This window comes from Sparassis crispa (assembly GCF_003851025.1).
Source record: "Sparassis crispa DNA, contig_000000F, whole genome shotgun sequence".
NCBI classification, from domain to species: Eukaryota; Fungi; Basidiomycota; class Agaricomycetes; order Polyporales; family Sparassidaceae; genus Sparassis; species Sparassis crispa.
Window position 1 is genome coordinate 693,619 of NW_020939747.1, and position 17,256 is coordinate 710,874.

Consider the following 17,256-nt stretch of genomic DNA (forward strand, 5'->3'; position numbering starts at 1 on the left):
AAGGGGAGAGCTGGGGAGACTCATTAGCCAGTACCTGAGAAGCTGAGCCAGAAAGAAATTTAGGAGCTGGAGAACCACCGCTAACCCAGTCCTCCTTGTGGCCCTCCTCATCGTCGGATCGCGACATGGGAATAGAGCCATACTGGTCATGGCCGGTGACGTCCGAACGGTGATAACTTCACGAGGGATAGTGGGTTGCTCGGATAAGAACCTGCACATCGTGTAAGCGGCGATCGACGACTGGGTCGCATGAGCAAAGGGCGCGACTGCTGCTCTGGCGCAGAGGCGGTGGTTGAAACCGGCCGTGTATCGTCGTGGGTGATAAGCCCGGTCAACCCCCAGGAGAGTATAACCCTAAAGGGACGGAGGAAGGATGGACGTGCCCAGCGTATCTTCAGTGCACTTTGGATGTCATAGAGACTCGGCAGACTCAATAAGACGATGGCGTGCAAGCAGTGCAGTATGCGTCGTTAGGGACATTCTAAGGAGCCACCTGTACATGATGAGCCAGTCATGTAGGTAGACTCCATGCAGGCACGCAAAGATCGACTGCGCGGCCGTTGATTCCAGTTAGTGAGTTTTACAAAAGAGATCATACATATGATGCATAGACGAATTGCCAGGACGACTCTCCGGCGGAACTCATCATCCCGGATATATACAGCGCAGGGGGTTCAACGTTCAGGGGTCCATAATCTTCGGAATGGCAGATATGCAACGCAAGAATGTTTCAAGGAGGAACAGTCAATCAAATTAATGAAACCGCAGGTCAAGGCTATGTGACACGTCACACCTGTCATGTCGTGACGGTGCTTGATGCCAGCACAAGTCGCATCAACTAGTGCTGTTCCCAACAGCCGCCCTCGTATAAATGGGCCCTCTCTGCACATCATGTTTCCTGTTGCACGCTGCGCGTACCAACCCTGGTTCACGTCTTTTTCTGCTTTTTTCTTGCTTGTTCGCTTTTCTTTTCACGGGTTTAACGTCAACTGTATCTGGCAATAATCATGCGTACTAAAGTCATTCTCCCTTCCATCTTGTTGTGTGCCTCCGGGGCCTCTGCTGTCGCATTCAAACGCGAGATTGAATTTGTTACGCCCGCCAGACGTGATGCGGGTAATTTTCTCCGTGACTGCATGAAGCTTGCTTGGCCTCAGAATTTTTTTCAGAGTCTGTGTCAGGAGTGCAGCAACATGGGCAGCAGCAGCCCCCTGAACAGTCTGCATCTTCCATCAGCCCCGCCGCTCAAACCACAGACACATCGGGCGGAGATTCCATACTCTCCTCCATTAACAGTGATATCCTCAGGTGGCTCACTCAGCATCAACTTCAAGGTGGTGATGACAGCGGTGTAGCTTCTTCGTGTAAGCTCGTTTGACTCTGACCACCACGCTCTAATGACATGTTTTATACAGACCTGCAGCATCCGGCTGGGGAGCCCGGAACCCCTAACGCGGATCCTGAGAAGCGTGCCTGTAAATACCTCTCCTTCGCGGTGGGGACATCGTCACGTTTACACATCTCATCAATGCAGATATCATGCGCAAGCCAATCATACGCAAGCCAGTACCTCAACGTCCTCGTGATCTTGAGGAGCGCGACGTTGAAGAGCGTGATCTTCAGGAGCGTGCCTGTAAGTTGGTGCTTTTGTGGGGAGTATTCATTTTTGGTATTCATCTATCAATGCAGATCGCAAGCCTATTGGGATAGCTTCCATTGCTCCACGTCCCACTCGTTATCACCGTGATTTCGAGGGGCGTGACGTTGAAGAGCACGATCATGAGGAGCGTGCATGTATGTTTGCCTAGTGTACGAGGTTAAAACCGCCAATTTTAATACATTTTCTGTCAATCCAGTTTACTGGCGCAAGCCAGCACTCGTAGCAACAGATACGCCGGGCTATCCCTACGTCGTCCCTTCTCCTCGGCCTCGGTACGTGATCCACCAAGAGCGGCAGGCAGGTCAGTATTGAGAACAATGTTAGACGTCATAGAACTTTCATTGACGAACGATAAGTAGCCCCGGACCCGGCCATGTATACTCAGATGCAGGGCGTAGGCCTCCAGATCGCCTCATTCTTCTCCTCGCTCTTAGATAATATGCCTACTAATGGTGAGCCCGACCGTGGTTTTAGTGGTGCACGTTCCTGACCTACTCTTCAGCAGCGGCACCGCCTGCTGGAGCGACTCCAGCAGTGGCCAACAGCGCGTCCTCCTTCACCACCCCTCCTGCCGTGTCTTTCACTGCCACCTCAGATGGACCCAGTTCCTCAGCAGTTCCCGGTACGGTGCCATCTACGTCTGCTGGGGTTACGAGTATGCCACTTGTTGCTCCATCTACACCCTCCGTTATCCCGTCTTCAGCCTCGGATGTCCAGTCCTTAGCATCGGATGCGCAGTCTTCAATATCAGCTAGCCAGTTCTCTTCCACCGCACTACCCTCGTCCTCCAGCACCGACGCATCCCTCTCGACTTCCCCGACCGACGCTTCTGCATCTGTTTCCTCGGCTTCCGCGTCCGCTCCCTCAGTTTCGTCCTCCGATTCGTTCGCACCCTCCGCATTGTCGTCCATATCCCAGCTGAGCTTGGACCTCCTCACCGCAACCTCCGCGCCGTTTCCTCCCACCGCTGTCTCGTCTAGCTCGTCTGTGCCTTCCCAGAGCGCTACTCCCTTCTCGTCTGCACCGCCTGCACCTACCGCCGCTCCGTCCCCGTCGTCGATAGGTGCATGGTCTATTGTCCCGTCTAGCGCTGCTCCGGAGGACTTGTCAGATGAGTCGTCCTCGACGGCTTCCCCGTCGGTGTCATTGGTCAGCTCCCCTGTACCTACCGATGAGTCGTCCTCTTCGGATGTCCCGTCCGCCTCGTCGACGGCTGACCCGTCCTCCCCATCGAGCTCTGCTGATCCGTCCAACCCTTCAATTGCATCTGCTGTCCCGTCGAGTGACTCGTCTGCCCCAACAGCCGCGCCTACTACGATCGCGTCGACCCCCGCTACTAGCTCCGTCCTCATTCCCACCAACCTCTACCCGATCTACTCCCGGATGAGCTTCGCGTTGTCGAGCACGGCCATCCCCACGTCCTCCAGTGCGCCCGACTCGAACTCAAATGCGGACTCTGCCTCTGCCTCTGTCTCGCCTTCAGACCTGTAAGTGTCCTAAGTTCCATTAACGATGTACGGCATATTGAATAGGATACGCGTGACGTGCAGGTCCGCTCTCGCGAGTCAATCCGCCAATGCGGGCTTCCGCAGCTACGGGACATTATTAAGTTCAACGCTCACAGGCGTCGCAGCGATTGTCGGCGGCATCGTCTTCGGCTCTCTCTCCATTCTCTGAATCTTGGACAGAGTTACCCTACAATGCACGACCACAAGACAATGACCCCTGGCTAGGCTCCAGCACGCACGATTACATACATGCTGCCTTAACAATACAACGATCTTTTTGTAGTAGTAGCATCTCCCTGAGCACCTAGCGAATGACAGAATTGGGCAGTTGAAGACAAACGATGGTTGTGCGAACGTGAATGATTACCGCAAGGTATGAAGTCTAGCTACATAGGTCTGACCCGTCCTCGTCCAACCCATGAATATTCCCCGGCCGAATGCACTGCATCTCCGGCGAGCAGATCGTGGACACCGGTCGTACAAGTAAACAAGTCAATATGTGGTTGATTGCTTGCTGTGGGTCAAAGAGTATGACCTGCCTACAGCTCCAGGGTCACATCTCTGTTTGATACATGCTCTTCGTCACCGCGGGGAAGCAACGACAATCGCCTCAATCCCTCAAGACGGAATGTGCGTGTGAACAGTATCGGGCTCCTAGAGTGAACACATAGAGGATGCACTGCTCGCTTCTGCTTGCTGGTTGGTTTGATCAGTGACAATCTTCCACAGGACTATCACGGACTCACATGCTACCGCCCGTTCGCATCTGGAGCAAGCGCAGTTTTCGAGTCCGCCTCCCCGTCGAGCCACACGTCCCACTCGCGCAGCACGTCTGCCAGATCCTTCCCAGTAGGCATATCCACATCCGCCATTACGACCCCGTACACGCCTTCGACCAGCGCGCGGCGGAGGAACGGAACAAATATCGTCACATAGATCGTCCCTGCAGCCCGGAGCCTGTCTAATTCCTTCTTGTCCTTTTCCCCGAGTTTACCTTTCCGTTTGCGCGCAAATTCAAGCAACGCCGCGCCTCCTCTCGCCAGGGCGTCCTCCAGCGAGCTGGACAAGTCATCTAGCAGCTCCACTGGCGCCATCAACCGTAGACCGTTCAGTGCTGTCAGGACGGCGTTCGTGTATGTTGCGAGGGGTGGGTATGAGATGAGGATCGGTGGGGGTACATTTGCTGGCCCAGAGACTAATGCCTGTAACTGGATTTGCGATGGTAGCGGTGGAGCAACGAGTGCGGCTGAGGCAACGAGATACGGCGGTGACGAAGACTTCAATAGATCGCACCACCCATTCGCAGCATTTTCTAGCTCCTTGGTCACGCCTCTTCGCACAGCGTCGACAAACAGAGGGGCCAGCAGCTCCTTGAAGTCCATGCCGACGCGTGCAAACGAGTTCGCGCAATATGTGAGTTGGGTGAGGAGGGAGGTAAGCAGTGATGGGTCGGCAATTACTGGGAGCGTCTCCTGGAGTAGAGATAGTAAAGTTTGCAGGCGCAGCGACGCAAACGTCGTCAGTAATGAATGTAGGTGCGTCGTGGTAGACGTTGATGTGGATGGCGCGCGGTCAAGGAAGATAGTGGTATACTGCGTGACGACATCATACACGCATTCGCGCCAGAGGTCCACGTACCGCTTCAGATACCTGGCGCAAGCTTCCTTGTCGTACTTCTGGACCTCCACTGTCTGCAGGATGCCCTCCAGGTACGTGGCTCGGCCTGTCAAGAACGCCAAAGCCAACTCTTCCTCCTCGAGGACCTCCATTTTGCGCAGAAATCCGACGGCCCTGAAGAGTGCGGGTAGCTTTGCCTGCTCGCTCAGCATACGCAGTAACTGTCCGAGCATGGCCTGAACGCGCGCATCGCACTCGGCCTTGACAGATTGGACGAGCGGGTTGGATGGGAAGCGTGCTGCGAGATTGGTGGAATGGTTGGCTAGCAGCAATGCTTCTGTGTAATTGTGGTTGCGGACACACGAATCGAGTAGCACAGGAAGAGACAGGACATCATAGAGCTTATCGTGATGCTCGAGTACCAGCGCGGCTTTTCGACGCTCCTTCTGGATTTCACGCGTCCCAAATGTAAACGAGCGCACAGACGATTCAAGAGACGGTAGGGACGAGATCAGCGCTTCTAGCGAGGAGGAAAGTGACGACAGAGACGAGGAAAGCGTAGAAGTGGAGGAGCGCAGCGACAGGAAGGTGGGATATGAAGTGTGGCACAACGTGGTCAAGGCATTGGTCAATTGCGCGGATGAGGACGAGAGAACGGTGGGCTCGCACTCCAATTCAGAAAGTGGGAGGTCAGTCAGGTGTGTCAGGTAGGAAGTTACGTCTCGCGACGGGGACAACGTCGAGCTGGACGAAGTCAGAATATCTGTCAGAGTGCTTACACCGGCCTCGGATACTGCGTTAGATGGTCGCAGCATTTCCGCCATGGCGCTGTGGTCATCCTAGGGCGTCGTGTGGTCGATGGCAAGTCTGTGGGTTACGTTTCCTGCTTGCCAATTTGGGTTCAGAACATTCTTACTCACTCTCACACGCATTTCTTACCACCTACTACCGCGTCGCTTGCTTGCTGTTTTTAATCCTTTCAAGCTCGTTTATCATTTGTTTGCATGCAGGATCGTACCAGTGACTGAGCCTCACATGTCGCGACGTTGCGTTCGATGGGGAGCAGAAGTTCCTGTGAGCACTACTTATCTGTCGCAAGCCATTGTCGGGCCTGATCTGCATTGAACGCTGGCCAGAGTGCGAAGAGATGGTGAGCAGCTGTTTCGGACTTGGTTGACTGGTCACCCATATCGCGCACACCCAGGATATCCCGGAGGTTCTGCCTTCAGATTCTGAAGTTGATCTCTCGCGAACGGTGTCGAGGGACGAGGCTGGGACTCGTACATCCCGAGTTCGCGCTGCAGCTATCCAAGATCTGCCTGCCGACCTGATCAAAATATTCAACATCATATTCTTCTCCTTACGGGGAATCCACCGTGATGACTTCATTGTGGTTGGTTGTCCGGATTATGAGCTCCACGGCTGGCCCTCTGGCCCACTACCACGCCTCTCCGTCTCAGAACCTGAGGTCGGCTGGGAGATCAGATGTACATGCTGGGAAGAGCCGGACCCTAATTCGCAAACACTGTTCCCGGATGCCCTCTCGGTCGTCTCTGCATCCTGGAAGTATACGCTGTCGCTAGTATCTGCCTGCTGGACTCGGCTGATCATCTTCGTCGACGATGATCCCACCCCGCTCTCCACTATCAGTGAGCGGCTCGCACTTTCCGGCACGCGTCTCCTCGAGATCACAATCACGCGTCGTGGTACAATAGAGGCGGATCCATCTGAAGAGGCCCGCGTTGCTGCGGCGATGGGCGTGCCCATCCCGCACATGCCTCGCTGGAAGAGCTTCAGACTGGATGTCCTCCACTACAGTTCAATCCCAATCCCCCTGTTGAATTTGCGGGGCAATGCAAAATGCCTGTGCATTTTGCGTCTGCAGTCGAGGTTACACGATGCGCCGGCGTCCGCACACTTCACGCCAACAGTTGCGACGCGTCTGCAAGCAGATATACCTGATTCTACCCCGATGATATCTACCTAGCGCGACATGGCGATAAGTATAAGTCTGAGATGCGGTCCACTCGGACTCAGGAGGGAGAGCAGTTTCACGCGCCTAATGTGATGGACTTGGACATCGATGGCGTCGCGTTCCGTACCGCATATCTCTTCGCACCAAGCACACTCACGTCTGTCCAGATTGACCATTTCAGGCTACCGCGGGGCCAGCGGAATAGGCACCGTACACCAGTTCGTGCAATGCCTGTGCGCTCTGCTGCATCTACGGCATCTGAAACTGGTCGATGTCGCCTTTCGTAACGGCGACGAGCCAGCGGGTTTCGGCGTCTTGCAAAAGGGTCTAAATACGCTCGAGCTTGAAGATGTATCCGCCGAGACCCTGCGAGGTCTTTTCTCGCTGTTTTTGTCGACTGTCGAACACATCACCTTCACAGGCTGCATGATACCTGACGAGATGGATCGGCTTCCTCCGTGCGGGTTGCAGATCGCTCACCTCTCTGCAGAACAAGACCTTGCGCCTGTTCTACGGCGCTGGAGCGGCGAGGACCTCACCGTTATCGACTGCCCTTCATTCAACACTGCGTTGCTCGCCGAGCTAGCTCAACCTGATGCGGTTGGCAACTGGATGTGCCCGCGCCTCATGAATATCACTGTGTCCGGATGCGCACAATTTACAAGCGGCGACCTCCGCCGCATGGTCGATCCCCGCTGCGCTGTACGTGAACGTACAGGCTTTCCCGATCCAGGGGATGACGAGTTCATCGTGAGCTCAATAGACATGCTGAAAACAAGTGATTGTGGGGCGCTCGAGCCGGAGGATAGGGAATGGTTCGACAAGAATATCTGTACGGTCGAGTGGAATTCATGGTCTGGGGGGACCAAGCAGAGCGTCTTGTACCGGTAGTGCTCCCGCTATCACATGCACAGGTGACCCACATGCTCGACCAAGAATCGTGTCACTTCTGACTATGCTGTAATTCAGATTTTTCTTCGTAGTTTTGTCAGTCAGTGCTGGTGAGAGAGCACATACATAGGTGTTCCATTATCAAGGTAGCCCGGGAACAGCTGCTGCAAAACATATTATATGGAAACTTGAGATGACAGGTCACTAGCTTTCAACCTCCCAGATATCAAACGGCAAACAGAACCGATACTCATCGTGCAGGGTCCAGAATCGTTCTCTCTCCTCTCGCATTTCTTTGGCGTATGCCGCGGCCTCCTCTGCAGTCATCACCCCCTCCACTTCCTCCACAATCCTCTCTACAATTTCGAAGGGGAGTCGAACGTCAATGCTATCTTCGACCGCACGCCTCATCCATTCTTTCTGCTGCGGTGGGACGGTATCTGAAGAGGGACTCAGCGTCTCCCACCCGGAGTCACGCTTGCCATCGTATGCATCGAGTTCAGGATCCATGAGGTAGAGCCCGAGGAAGGTCATAGACCCCTCGTGGTTGGGATCTCGCAAGTGAGTGGCTGTCAGACGGTGCTGATACAGGTTAGGGAATGCAACTGCCGATCCAGGAGACAAAGGAATATGTCCAAGATACTGGTTGCGCGCAGAGAAGTGATCGAGGCCCCACGTACGGATAGCTGCACCAACGTCACCGGCCTCCATGCGCGGGGCTGTAATTGCCATGCGGAATTCGAGGGATGGAGGTACAAGGTTCGTCTTCGGGAGGGAGGGGGCAAACTGAGGCTTGCGTGAATAGACAACAGAATAAAGGCGACTGACCATGGACGTGCACAACATTGTGCAAGCAACGATATTTTCGTTCCGCATACCCTCAACATGCCAGGGGGTTCCCGTATAAACGGGTCCACCAGGAGCCTGTCAAACATGCGTCACAATTCAGAGACATTTGAAAGGGAAGAGGCTCACGACTCTGATATCCGTTACTCTAACAATCAATCGAAGTACCCGACCGTCAAGGGTCACTTTGAAGTGTCTCGTGTGTAAGTCTCGAGGATAACCTTGCTCCGGTACATCCGGAGGTTGAATCGGTCTGTGAAGAGTCCATTGTCGCACCTCCCGCTCGTAAGCCAGCCACCCATCGTCGTCGTCAGAAAATTCAGGCTCTTCAGGCTCGTTCCACTCTGTATACCTGTAGCTTCCCGTTATCCTCTGGCAAAGAGGATTGTTTCGGTGGAGGTCCGTGAGCACATATTCAAATAATGTGACACATCTCGAGACTACATGCTCGATGTGATGGTAGAGTGAAGTATTGGAAGGATCGATGTTGTTGATATAAGAGAGCACCTTCGCCTCTAACGAGCCATCTGACCGAGAGACCGAAAAGGCCGTAGGAATACAAGCGAAGCGGGAAGAACATGCGTAATCGAAGGAAGGGGGAGTGTTTATAGGGCGTGTCTGCAGAGAGAAGGACTCAGGTGCGAAACTATCATAAACTTGCGTCCGGTTGTACACCAAGCAGTGGAAGAACGGATCGACGAGATCAACGGAGACAGAGTCGTCATTAGGCCTACCTGGAAGGCACTGAAGACCAGTATCAAGCGATGAAAGGGTTTCTGAATCTAAAAGAGAATCCGAGTGCCAGATACGATCGATGCTGGACACTTCACTGTTTCACTGAAGTTCTCGTGAGCAGGCAGGCCTGCAGAAGAGCAACACTTGCCATCCATGCATTTCGTCACGTAGGGCAGCATAGCCATCCAGCTCATCTAGTACATAGTTAATCTGTTACGAACAAATCAAGTCAGGACATTGATTAAAAGAGTTTCTTGGCTCGCGTTACCTGTCTTCTGGACAGTGTCACCAACGTCGACCCAGAAGGAGAACGGACGGTCCATGAGCGTTCCGCAGCTTCCTCGGCCCATCGAGTCCTGAATTGGTGGTCCCCATATTCTTTCCACCAGTTCTTCGTCGAACGTATGTGAGCGGACAACTGGCACATGGCCAGCTCTAAGAGCTATGTCCCCGTGAGTCTGATTAGTGATGTACTGTTGGAACGGGGAGGGCTCACTGTTCGAGGCCGTTCACCGACACCGTATAGATATTGACGTCCATCCTGGAACGGATGGAGGTATCCTCTGTCCATTCGCAAGGCCGTGAGTTGGACTGGCAGCGACGGCTTATATACCGGCTATGTCACGTAGTCGGCGTCGATCCGACAGAATGCCGACTGTTCCTATGCATTCGTCTACGAGCCACGCAGAATGACCTTCAAGTTGCTACGCTTCAGCAGCTCTGCTATGTTCGGTTCCGAATTAAATGTATGCGCAGTCACTAGAATCAATACGCCGTAGCGGTCCCGCATCGCCCTATAGTACCTACCCATTCGCGGCCAGGGCGGCCCGCCACCTACCAATCTCACACCATGATCGAATATCTGTTAGGCCCTGTTGCGGCCCTCAGTACCTTCAATAGGGTAAATAAATCTATCGGCTGTCTATGAGAGTTCTGCTGCTCCGAGCCTTCGGGCACAGAACAAACGCGGCGAAGGTCCAATCTGTATTCAGGGATAGCGCTCATGGCTCCGCCGCGGCGGCTTCGGACACACAGAATGGCGCTACGGGCGCAGTTTGCGCCCTGTGGTTGAAGTTAGAGTTGCTAGAAATGCTGAACCGGGTTCATTCGAAGGCAAGTCTGCAGCAAATAAGATAACAACAAAAGACGCTTCAGCGCGGTTGAGCGCGCATCCTCGGCTAACACTCCCTCATCCGCGCTATCCTTACACACTGACCAATTCCGAAGTCACTTCAGGAATATTGCGTCCTATATCGGAGCAGCAACAATCTGCGGCAGCCAGCTTTTGTGGGCCTGGTGTACCTCAACGATGCGGAAACGGGTCTGGGCAAAAAGGGCCGCGAAATCAGGAAGCGTGCGCTCGCATGCATTGTGATTGCCTAACATCTGTAGGAACGATGGCGAATTAGTCAAAGTGGACTAGCAGTGGGACGCAACGATTTTCCTACATACATTCACGTCCATCTTGTAAGAGTGAGAGTTTGCAGTCCCCCAGTTGGCTAGCAGAGGTTCGGGCGCGAGTGCTCCTGCGTCGAATAGGCCGCCATCGTAGCCGTTCACCGTCTGGTCACGACAAGCGTAGAGGATGACGTTGTCCACGATGACAACACGCGCTGCCATATTATCGCCTATACATTGACGTAAATGGTCGAGGATTTGTATGCATCCAGCATCAGGCCACGTATGAAGCACCATCCGAAGGAGGTAAACAGCAGTCTGGTGATTCGAAGAGGGCTGCGGAGATAGCAGATTCTGTGCTGTATTGTATCACGAGGCATTGAAACAAAGGTCCATCATTTGATATTTGGGTCATACCTTGAAACGACACACGGCCTTCGACAAGGGCACTTGGGAAGACGGTCTGCCAAAACTGCACACCAGTCATCAAATTGTCCCATATCAAATCTTATCGTGCATATGACTCACTGATTGTGCTTCTGCGACGACCGTTTCCATGTCCTGCACGACTAAATGAATCTGAGGATTTGCTTGGACAATCGGGAGGGAGGCAGAGCCAATTCCGCCTCCGCAATCTATGACAATGCTTCCTGAAGGGAGACGCGACCAGTCGAAACCTGTGTACAAACCACCTAATCAGCATGCATTAAATAGATTTAGAAAACCACACGCACCTCGCAAAATGGAGTTAGGGGGTGTTAATTTGTTTATGCCATTCATCGCCATCTGAAAGCGCTTGCGACGAGGTAGATTCTCAGGCAAGTCTAGAAAGTCGTACATATTCAGGTGGTCACCGCCAACCCAGGCACGAGAAAACGCAGCATCGTAAGGGTCGAAGGAATTAGTAGTAGCAGGGTCCTTGAGCGTGTCGCTCAAGCATCCAGAGTTGCGCGCGGAATCATCAGAGCTTTACGAAATGGTCAGTGAATACAGGCTAGTATCCTTTCTTGAATTAACGTACAGCAGGCCAACCAAAGCGGCAACACCGTCAGTACCATCATACTTCTCAATCGGATTGGCTTTAAGGTCTGAGAGCAGTTTGCCCGTGTCCATAGCGATTGAGATAGTATTGTTCGCAAAGATGTTTGGAGAAACTTCCTCGAATACATGATGAGTCGCAAGGAGACGAAGAACTCGTGCTGTAATGATCGTGAGAATCGAAGGGCGATCAACGTGTGAACTGAAAGCCCACCTATTTTCGACGGATTGACCTGGTTGAGGGCACCGATTTCACTGACATCCAGAGAGTGTCGGGGGCCCTTGCCAAACTCCCGTATGATTTCCGGGACGTTCGTCTCAACGACTGTTCGGAGACACGCGCACAATAAATGCTAAACGGTCCGATCAATGATGGCAATCCCGTTCACCGGTTTACCCACTGACCCCAGAAGCTAGATCCAAGAGGTACCGCTCGGGAGTACGAACCAGTGCAACGAGTTGTGACGCCGCAGCTACGATTTGCAACGAGGGATCAAGAAACTCCGCGTTGCTCGAAGGGTCCTGGTGTTTTTTCAACTGAGTGACAGAAGTCGAGAGGAGAGAAACCAAAGCTTCTATCTTGACGACGTCCATCGCAGCTAACCTTGCTTGGACGAACTTGAAACGGGTGTTCTGCAACTATGTCAGGAACATGACGCAGGTAATATCGAGCTGTGAAAACGTACGAAGGTAAAAGGCTGAGGAATCGCCCCGACAGCCCGAGCTTAAATACCGCGATGGGGAGAGGTAAGACAATAGCGACGACGAGTACATTCGACCTGTATTTTTGGAACGCACAGTTGTCATGAGTAAGCCTTACCTCAAAGAATCACTACGGCACTGGTACTTCTCTTCACAGATTACATGTTTACGTGTGAATTTTTGTCGACCGACCGGACCATTGCACGTATTCGGACTAAACGTCCACACTGAAGAGGAAGATCACGGCACTGAACGAGGTGATCTAGAATGTATGTCGTGAGGGCATTGGCTCGCAGTGAAGAGCTGTGAATACTTCCATTGTGTCCGTCCGAATACGAATATCAGAAGTCAATAGTCACTGTTAAATACATATCACGCCCTCGAGATATCGCCGGTGTCCGCTACGAATGAATGTGCCTGAAGTTGAAATAGGACAGACGACGTCAGCCAAACCTGTCGAGTGTCACAGTGGGATGGAAGCATAGATACCTGGCTGGGGCACGGACTCAGAGTGGGTCGTCGAAGCTGTCGACAACTTCTGTGGCGCATACGAAGCTTCATGCACATGTCCGAAGCTGGAGCGCTGTAAGGATGATGATGCGTCAGCAGTAGGAGCTTCTCTCGTCCAGCATGTCGCAGAGACTAGCATCTCAGGGATGCCGCAAAACAGATCCTCAAGATATCATTGAACTCGTACTACAGAAAGTCACATACTTCCAACATCATCGGCCGACTGCCTTAGAGGGGACCTGGAACGAAACGATACGGATCTCTGACAAGCGACGCGTCTTCATTATATGGGAGCAGCGACAATCTGAGGTAGCCAGCTTTGATGAGCTTGATGCACTTCAAGGATCTGGAAGCGACACTGCGCCAGAAGAGCAGCAAACTCAGGCAGAGTCCGCTCGCACGCATTATGGTTGCATAGCATCTAAACGAGAATTAGTCTTACAACAGTAATAGGGTATCGATATAGAGGGAAAGCCGCTCACAAGTACATCTTGTGTATAGGAATGCAGATTGGCAGTGCCCCAATTTGCCAGTAAAGGTTCAGGTGCAAGTAAGTCCGGTTCAACCGTAGCAGCATCGCGAGACGCGTATAGCATGATGTTGTCCACGATGAGAACACGAGCTTCCATACTTTCTCCGATACAGTCACGGATATGGTTGAGTATCCGGATGCACTCGGTGTCAGGCCACCCGTGCAGTATCATCCGCAGTAAGAAAACAGCAGCCTCGCTGTTATTGGGAGGCTGAGGGTAGAATAGATTATGTGCTGGATGAAGAGGCATCAACCCTAACGGGCTCACGATTGGAGAGCTGTATGTCATACCTTGGAACGACACACGACCCTCCGCAACAGCGCCGGGGAGAACAGTTTGCCAAAACTGTATCACAGATATTTGTAATTTGAACATCATCATATGTCGTCTCACTTACTGCTGGAGCTTCTACAATAACCTTCTCTGTATCCTGAATGATCAAACGAACTTGGCGACATGCTTTGATAACGGGAAGAGAAGCCGAGCCGATACCACCTCCACAGTCAATGACAATACTCCCTTCGGGAAGACTGGTCCAGTCGAAACCTGAACGCAATGCATTGAGAAAGCGCTCGAATCACTCTAGAGTGCAGCTTACCCCGAAGGATGGAGTCTGGAGGCGTCATCTTGTTTAGACCATTCATTGCCATCTGATAGCGCTTACGACGGGACACGTTATCAGGCAAGTTGAGCCATTCGAACATATTGAGATGGGCACCCTTGGCCCAAGCGCGCGAAAACGGGGCATCGTATGCGTCGAAAGAATCAGTAGTAGCAGGGTCTCTGAGTGTATCGCTTAGATAAGTGGCATTCTGTAAGGCGTCATCTGTACTAAATCAATTGATCAATCTACAGTGATTGACTTCAGGGTCAAATATGCCGACTCACAGAAGACCGACGATGGCAGCAACGCCATTGGTTCCATCGTATTTCTCAGCCGGCTGTGCTTCAAGCTCCGATAAAGATTTGCCTGTGTCCAATGCGATGGAAATATGGTTGTTCGCGAAGACATTGGGAGACACTTCTTCAAAAATATGATGAGTCGAAAGAAGACGAAGTACCCTTCCTTCAGAGACCGTCAATAATGATCCAAAGCTCAAAAGAAGTAGATGCACCTAGTTTGGAAGGATTAACGTGGTTGACAGCACCGATTTCCGTGACATGCAGAGTTCTCTGTGGTCCCTTCCCGAATTCCCGTATGATCTCTGGTACATTCACGTCAACGGTGGTTCGCAGACATTCAGACAACACGTGCTGTATAACATAGTCAATAACCAGCACGGTTTGCAGACCAATGCCTACGGACTCCATTTGCTACATCCATCAAATAGCGCTCAGGTGTACGGACCAGCGCAATCAACTGCGATGCCGCAGCGACGATCTGCAAAGAGGGACGAAGGAATTCGGCCCTGGTCGCATTTTCGGGTGATGATGCTGTATTCGCCCTGTCTTTTAACTGAGCAATAGAGGTCGATATGAGCGATACCAACGATTCCATTTCCACGAAATCCATGGCGAAGTTGAGCTGTCAGATTTTTCGCCCGTCAAAACTTCTACGGATAGACAACGATAGCAATACGGAGAGCATACCTGAGTGCAGAGAATAAGCGTACCCTGCTGAATGAATGAGCAACTTATGAGACCGTTGATTACCTGGCGGAGAGTAGAGCTTTCGAAGGACGAACTGCTGCTATGTGTCAGAGATAGTCGAACGACTGTATTACCCTTATAGCATCAATCGTTCACTTCAAAGCGCACTTGACAGCATCGCACAATCTTTGCGTGTGAGGGTCAGATGCTTGAACCTATGACCTAGAATCAAACACATGAGATACGAATGATCTTATTGGAGGTAGACAGATAGAAGTATCCCTGGAAGTTTTTCGGCCTCGTACAATCAATATGTTAATCCCTATCTGTCAGCCCCTCACAAGCAAGAGTAAGTTGCGGCCACCGTTAAACTTACCGAGCCATCCTGCGGAGTAACTCATATAGAATGGAGCACCCTGAGCTGACGCGATGAAAGATCCGACTACGCACGAAGTGTCATGCACTTAATAACGTGGGCATTCTACAAAGATAACCCGCAGAAAACAATATGTCGCCTCGGACCAGCGATGCTTCTACCCTGATCATGCTACGACTGCGACCTCCTCATTAGGAATGGCTTCGACGACGTCTGTCGAGACCCGTCTTTTGCTACAGCAACCTATAAGCTACAATTGCAATGAGTCGAAAACATAACGCACAACTGAGTTTCCACCGAGCGCCTGTAATGCTTCCCAGCGTCAACGGGCTGTTCTTGTACTGACGGAGCGGAAGCAGAAACGGGATTATGTACTCTGGTTCCATCAGGAGCTATCCCACAGAACCTATACACATATATAAATGAGAAGACACGTGTCACGTTGCAAGCGCCATTAGCGTACGAGACAATCTGTTCCCAGTAACTTTCTGGCTCGAACTCATATTCGAAGTCACCTCCAAAGTCAGCATCCAGTTGTTCTTTGGGAATGAGTTCCAGCAAATCAGGGTTGAAACGCATCTGTGCGCGAGATAAGTGAGATGGTCCGTGAGGCATCGAAAAGTCCCACCTTATCTCTCGTGAGAGGGTCCAGGAACGGCGAGATGCCGGTGTAGAAAAAGCTGAGAATCACAGGGAGATTCACAACGAGCGCTCTGCCTAAAGTTTCTACGTAATGTTGCTGCAATATAGTGAGTACCTGCGCATCCCGGTGAGTCATATTCTTATGCAGGAGATGCAGATGTTACATACCTTGCTTGCAACGGAGATGGAAGGGTTAGTCCGCAAAGTTGTACTCTTATAGTCTACGATTATGACCAGAGAGTCTTGACCTGGAGGCATAAAGTCCTTGGCTCTCTCCCTAACATTGAGGTTGAGTACCTATGCTAGATCCACGTGGAAGTGTAAGGCTTACAGACACCAGACGAGATGTCTGAGTTGACGTGGACTTGTTGCTGTATTTTCGCGACCGGGTCGCAGGTAAAGTATAGGGCGTCCATCTTTATCAAAGCCGTTCAAAATACTTATGTGTACATGCCGTCAATTTTCAGTTCAAAATCACAGACAGCGATAATAGTAAACGCACATCTTGCCAGTCTCGCATTCAATCTTCACCTACACGCACTATCAGGTCAGAAGTTACCGATGCGCACACCACAAACCTCGTCTGGTGGGATGAGGTCAGGCTTATAGTCTCTTCGCCATTCCATCGTGCTCTTAATACGCTTTTTGCCATCTTCAAATTTCCATTTGGCCGCACGAATGTACCGGGGTATTGTGTCTGGCTTGTCCAACCACCGCAGCTCCCATGCGTGGTATGGATCAGACTCGGGAAGAAGTAAGGTGTCAGCGTACTACGAGATAAATTGTTCGCGTCTTCATATAACAACTTTCGACAGAGAATGTATGAACATACCTCTCGCAAGGCCTTGATCATGTCTTTCTGTTCATCCGAATATTCTCGGACAGGATATACTTTCGTTCCCGATACAGGTGAGGTGAGTACTTGATGCGTTATCGCCATAATATATATTCTCGGACCACAGAGCTCGAGACAGTATTCCAAGGCTCGTCGAAGACAATGTACGATGATTCAGAACACACACGTCCAGGCATCGTGAGGTTCGGATCAGAAAACGACGGCCAAAGGCCGGCCGTCCTCCGACATGCACCCACGGCCGCCGATCTTGGGCGCTTGTGACCAATTTGTTGATCCTTCCCTGTTGACCAAGTCCGAGTTGCCGCCATGCATCTCATGTACACGCTGGACGAGACGGGCAACAGAATTTATACCTTGAAAGTAAGTCGTTTTAGCCATT

General features: G+C 51.9%; 5 protein-coding genes across 5 annotated transcripts; 2 read left to right on the plus strand and 3 right to left on the minus strand.

Annotated features, from left to right (window-relative positions):
• Positions 1 to 1,007: 1,007 nt before the first annotated feature.
• On the plus strand, positions 1,008 to 3,337 carry SCP_0102120 (hypothetical protein; the record flags this gene model as incomplete). Its single annotated transcript, XM_027752451.1, has 9 exons — positions 1,008 to 1,116; positions 1,170 to 1,364; positions 1,416 to 1,475; positions 1,535 to 1,633; positions 1,690 to 1,794; positions 1,857 to 1,961; positions 2,020 to 2,112; positions 2,163 to 3,147; positions 3,211 to 3,337. The coding sequence occupies 9 exons, from the start codon at positions 1,008 to 1,010 to the stop codon at positions 3,335 to 3,337; spliced, it is 1,878 nt and encodes a 625-aa protein (XP_027608252.1).
• A 580-nt stretch (positions 3,338 to 3,917) lies between these two features.
• SCP_0102130 (Dor1-domain-containing protein) lies at positions 3,918 to 5,609 on the minus strand (the record flags this gene model as incomplete). Its single annotated transcript, XM_027752452.1, has 1 exon — positions 3,918 to 5,609. One exon carries the CDS (start codon positions 5,607 to 5,609, stop codon positions 3,918 to 3,920), a length of 1,692 nt encoding a protein of 563 aa, XP_027608253.1.
• Positions 5,610 to 6,868: 1,259 nt separating this feature from the next.
• On the plus strand, positions 6,869 to 7,651 carry SCP_0102140 (hypothetical protein; the record flags this gene model as incomplete). Its single annotated transcript, XM_027752453.1, has 1 exon — positions 6,869 to 7,651. One exon carries the CDS (start codon positions 6,869 to 6,871, stop codon positions 7,649 to 7,651), a length of 783 nt encoding a protein of 260 aa, XP_027608254.1.
• A 204-nt stretch (positions 7,652 to 7,855) lies between these two features.
• On the minus strand, positions 7,856 to 9,803 carry SCP_0102150 (hypothetical protein; the record flags this gene model as incomplete). Its single annotated transcript, XM_027752454.1, has 6 exons — positions 7,856 to 8,416; positions 8,480 to 8,575; positions 8,627 to 9,326; positions 9,381 to 9,442; positions 9,501 to 9,674; positions 9,729 to 9,803. The coding sequence occupies 6 exons, from the start codon at positions 9,801 to 9,803 to the stop codon at positions 7,856 to 7,858; spliced, it is 1,668 nt and encodes a 555-aa protein (XP_027608255.1).
• A 677-nt stretch (positions 9,804 to 10,480) lies between these two features.
• On the minus strand, positions 10,481 to 16,961 carry SCP_0102160 (hypothetical protein; the record flags this gene model as incomplete). Its single annotated transcript, XM_027752455.1, has 31 exons — positions 10,481 to 10,618; positions 10,685 to 10,989; positions 11,048 to 11,102; positions 11,159 to 11,307; positions 11,365 to 11,597; positions 11,652 to 11,829; positions 11,883 to 12,021; positions 12,074 to 12,301; positions 12,355 to 12,392; positions 12,740 to 12,787; positions 12,860 to 12,953; positions 13,085 to 13,103; positions 13,155 to 13,226; positions 13,282 to 13,301; positions 13,363 to 13,646; positions 13,704 to 13,758; positions 13,811 to 13,959; positions 14,012 to 14,244; positions 14,302 to 14,479; positions 14,529 to 14,667; positions 14,720 to 14,938; positions 15,004 to 15,027; positions 15,558 to 15,612; positions 15,663 to 15,785; positions 15,843 to 15,958; positions 16,008 to 16,136; positions 16,190 to 16,298; positions 16,353 to 16,460; positions 16,524 to 16,552; positions 16,600 to 16,791; positions 16,854 to 16,961. 31 exons carry the CDS (start codon positions 16,959 to 16,961, stop codon positions 10,481 to 10,483), a joined length of 3,966 nt encoding a protein of 1,321 aa, XP_027608256.1.
• Between the last annotated feature and the right edge of the window lie 295 nt (positions 16,962 to 17,256).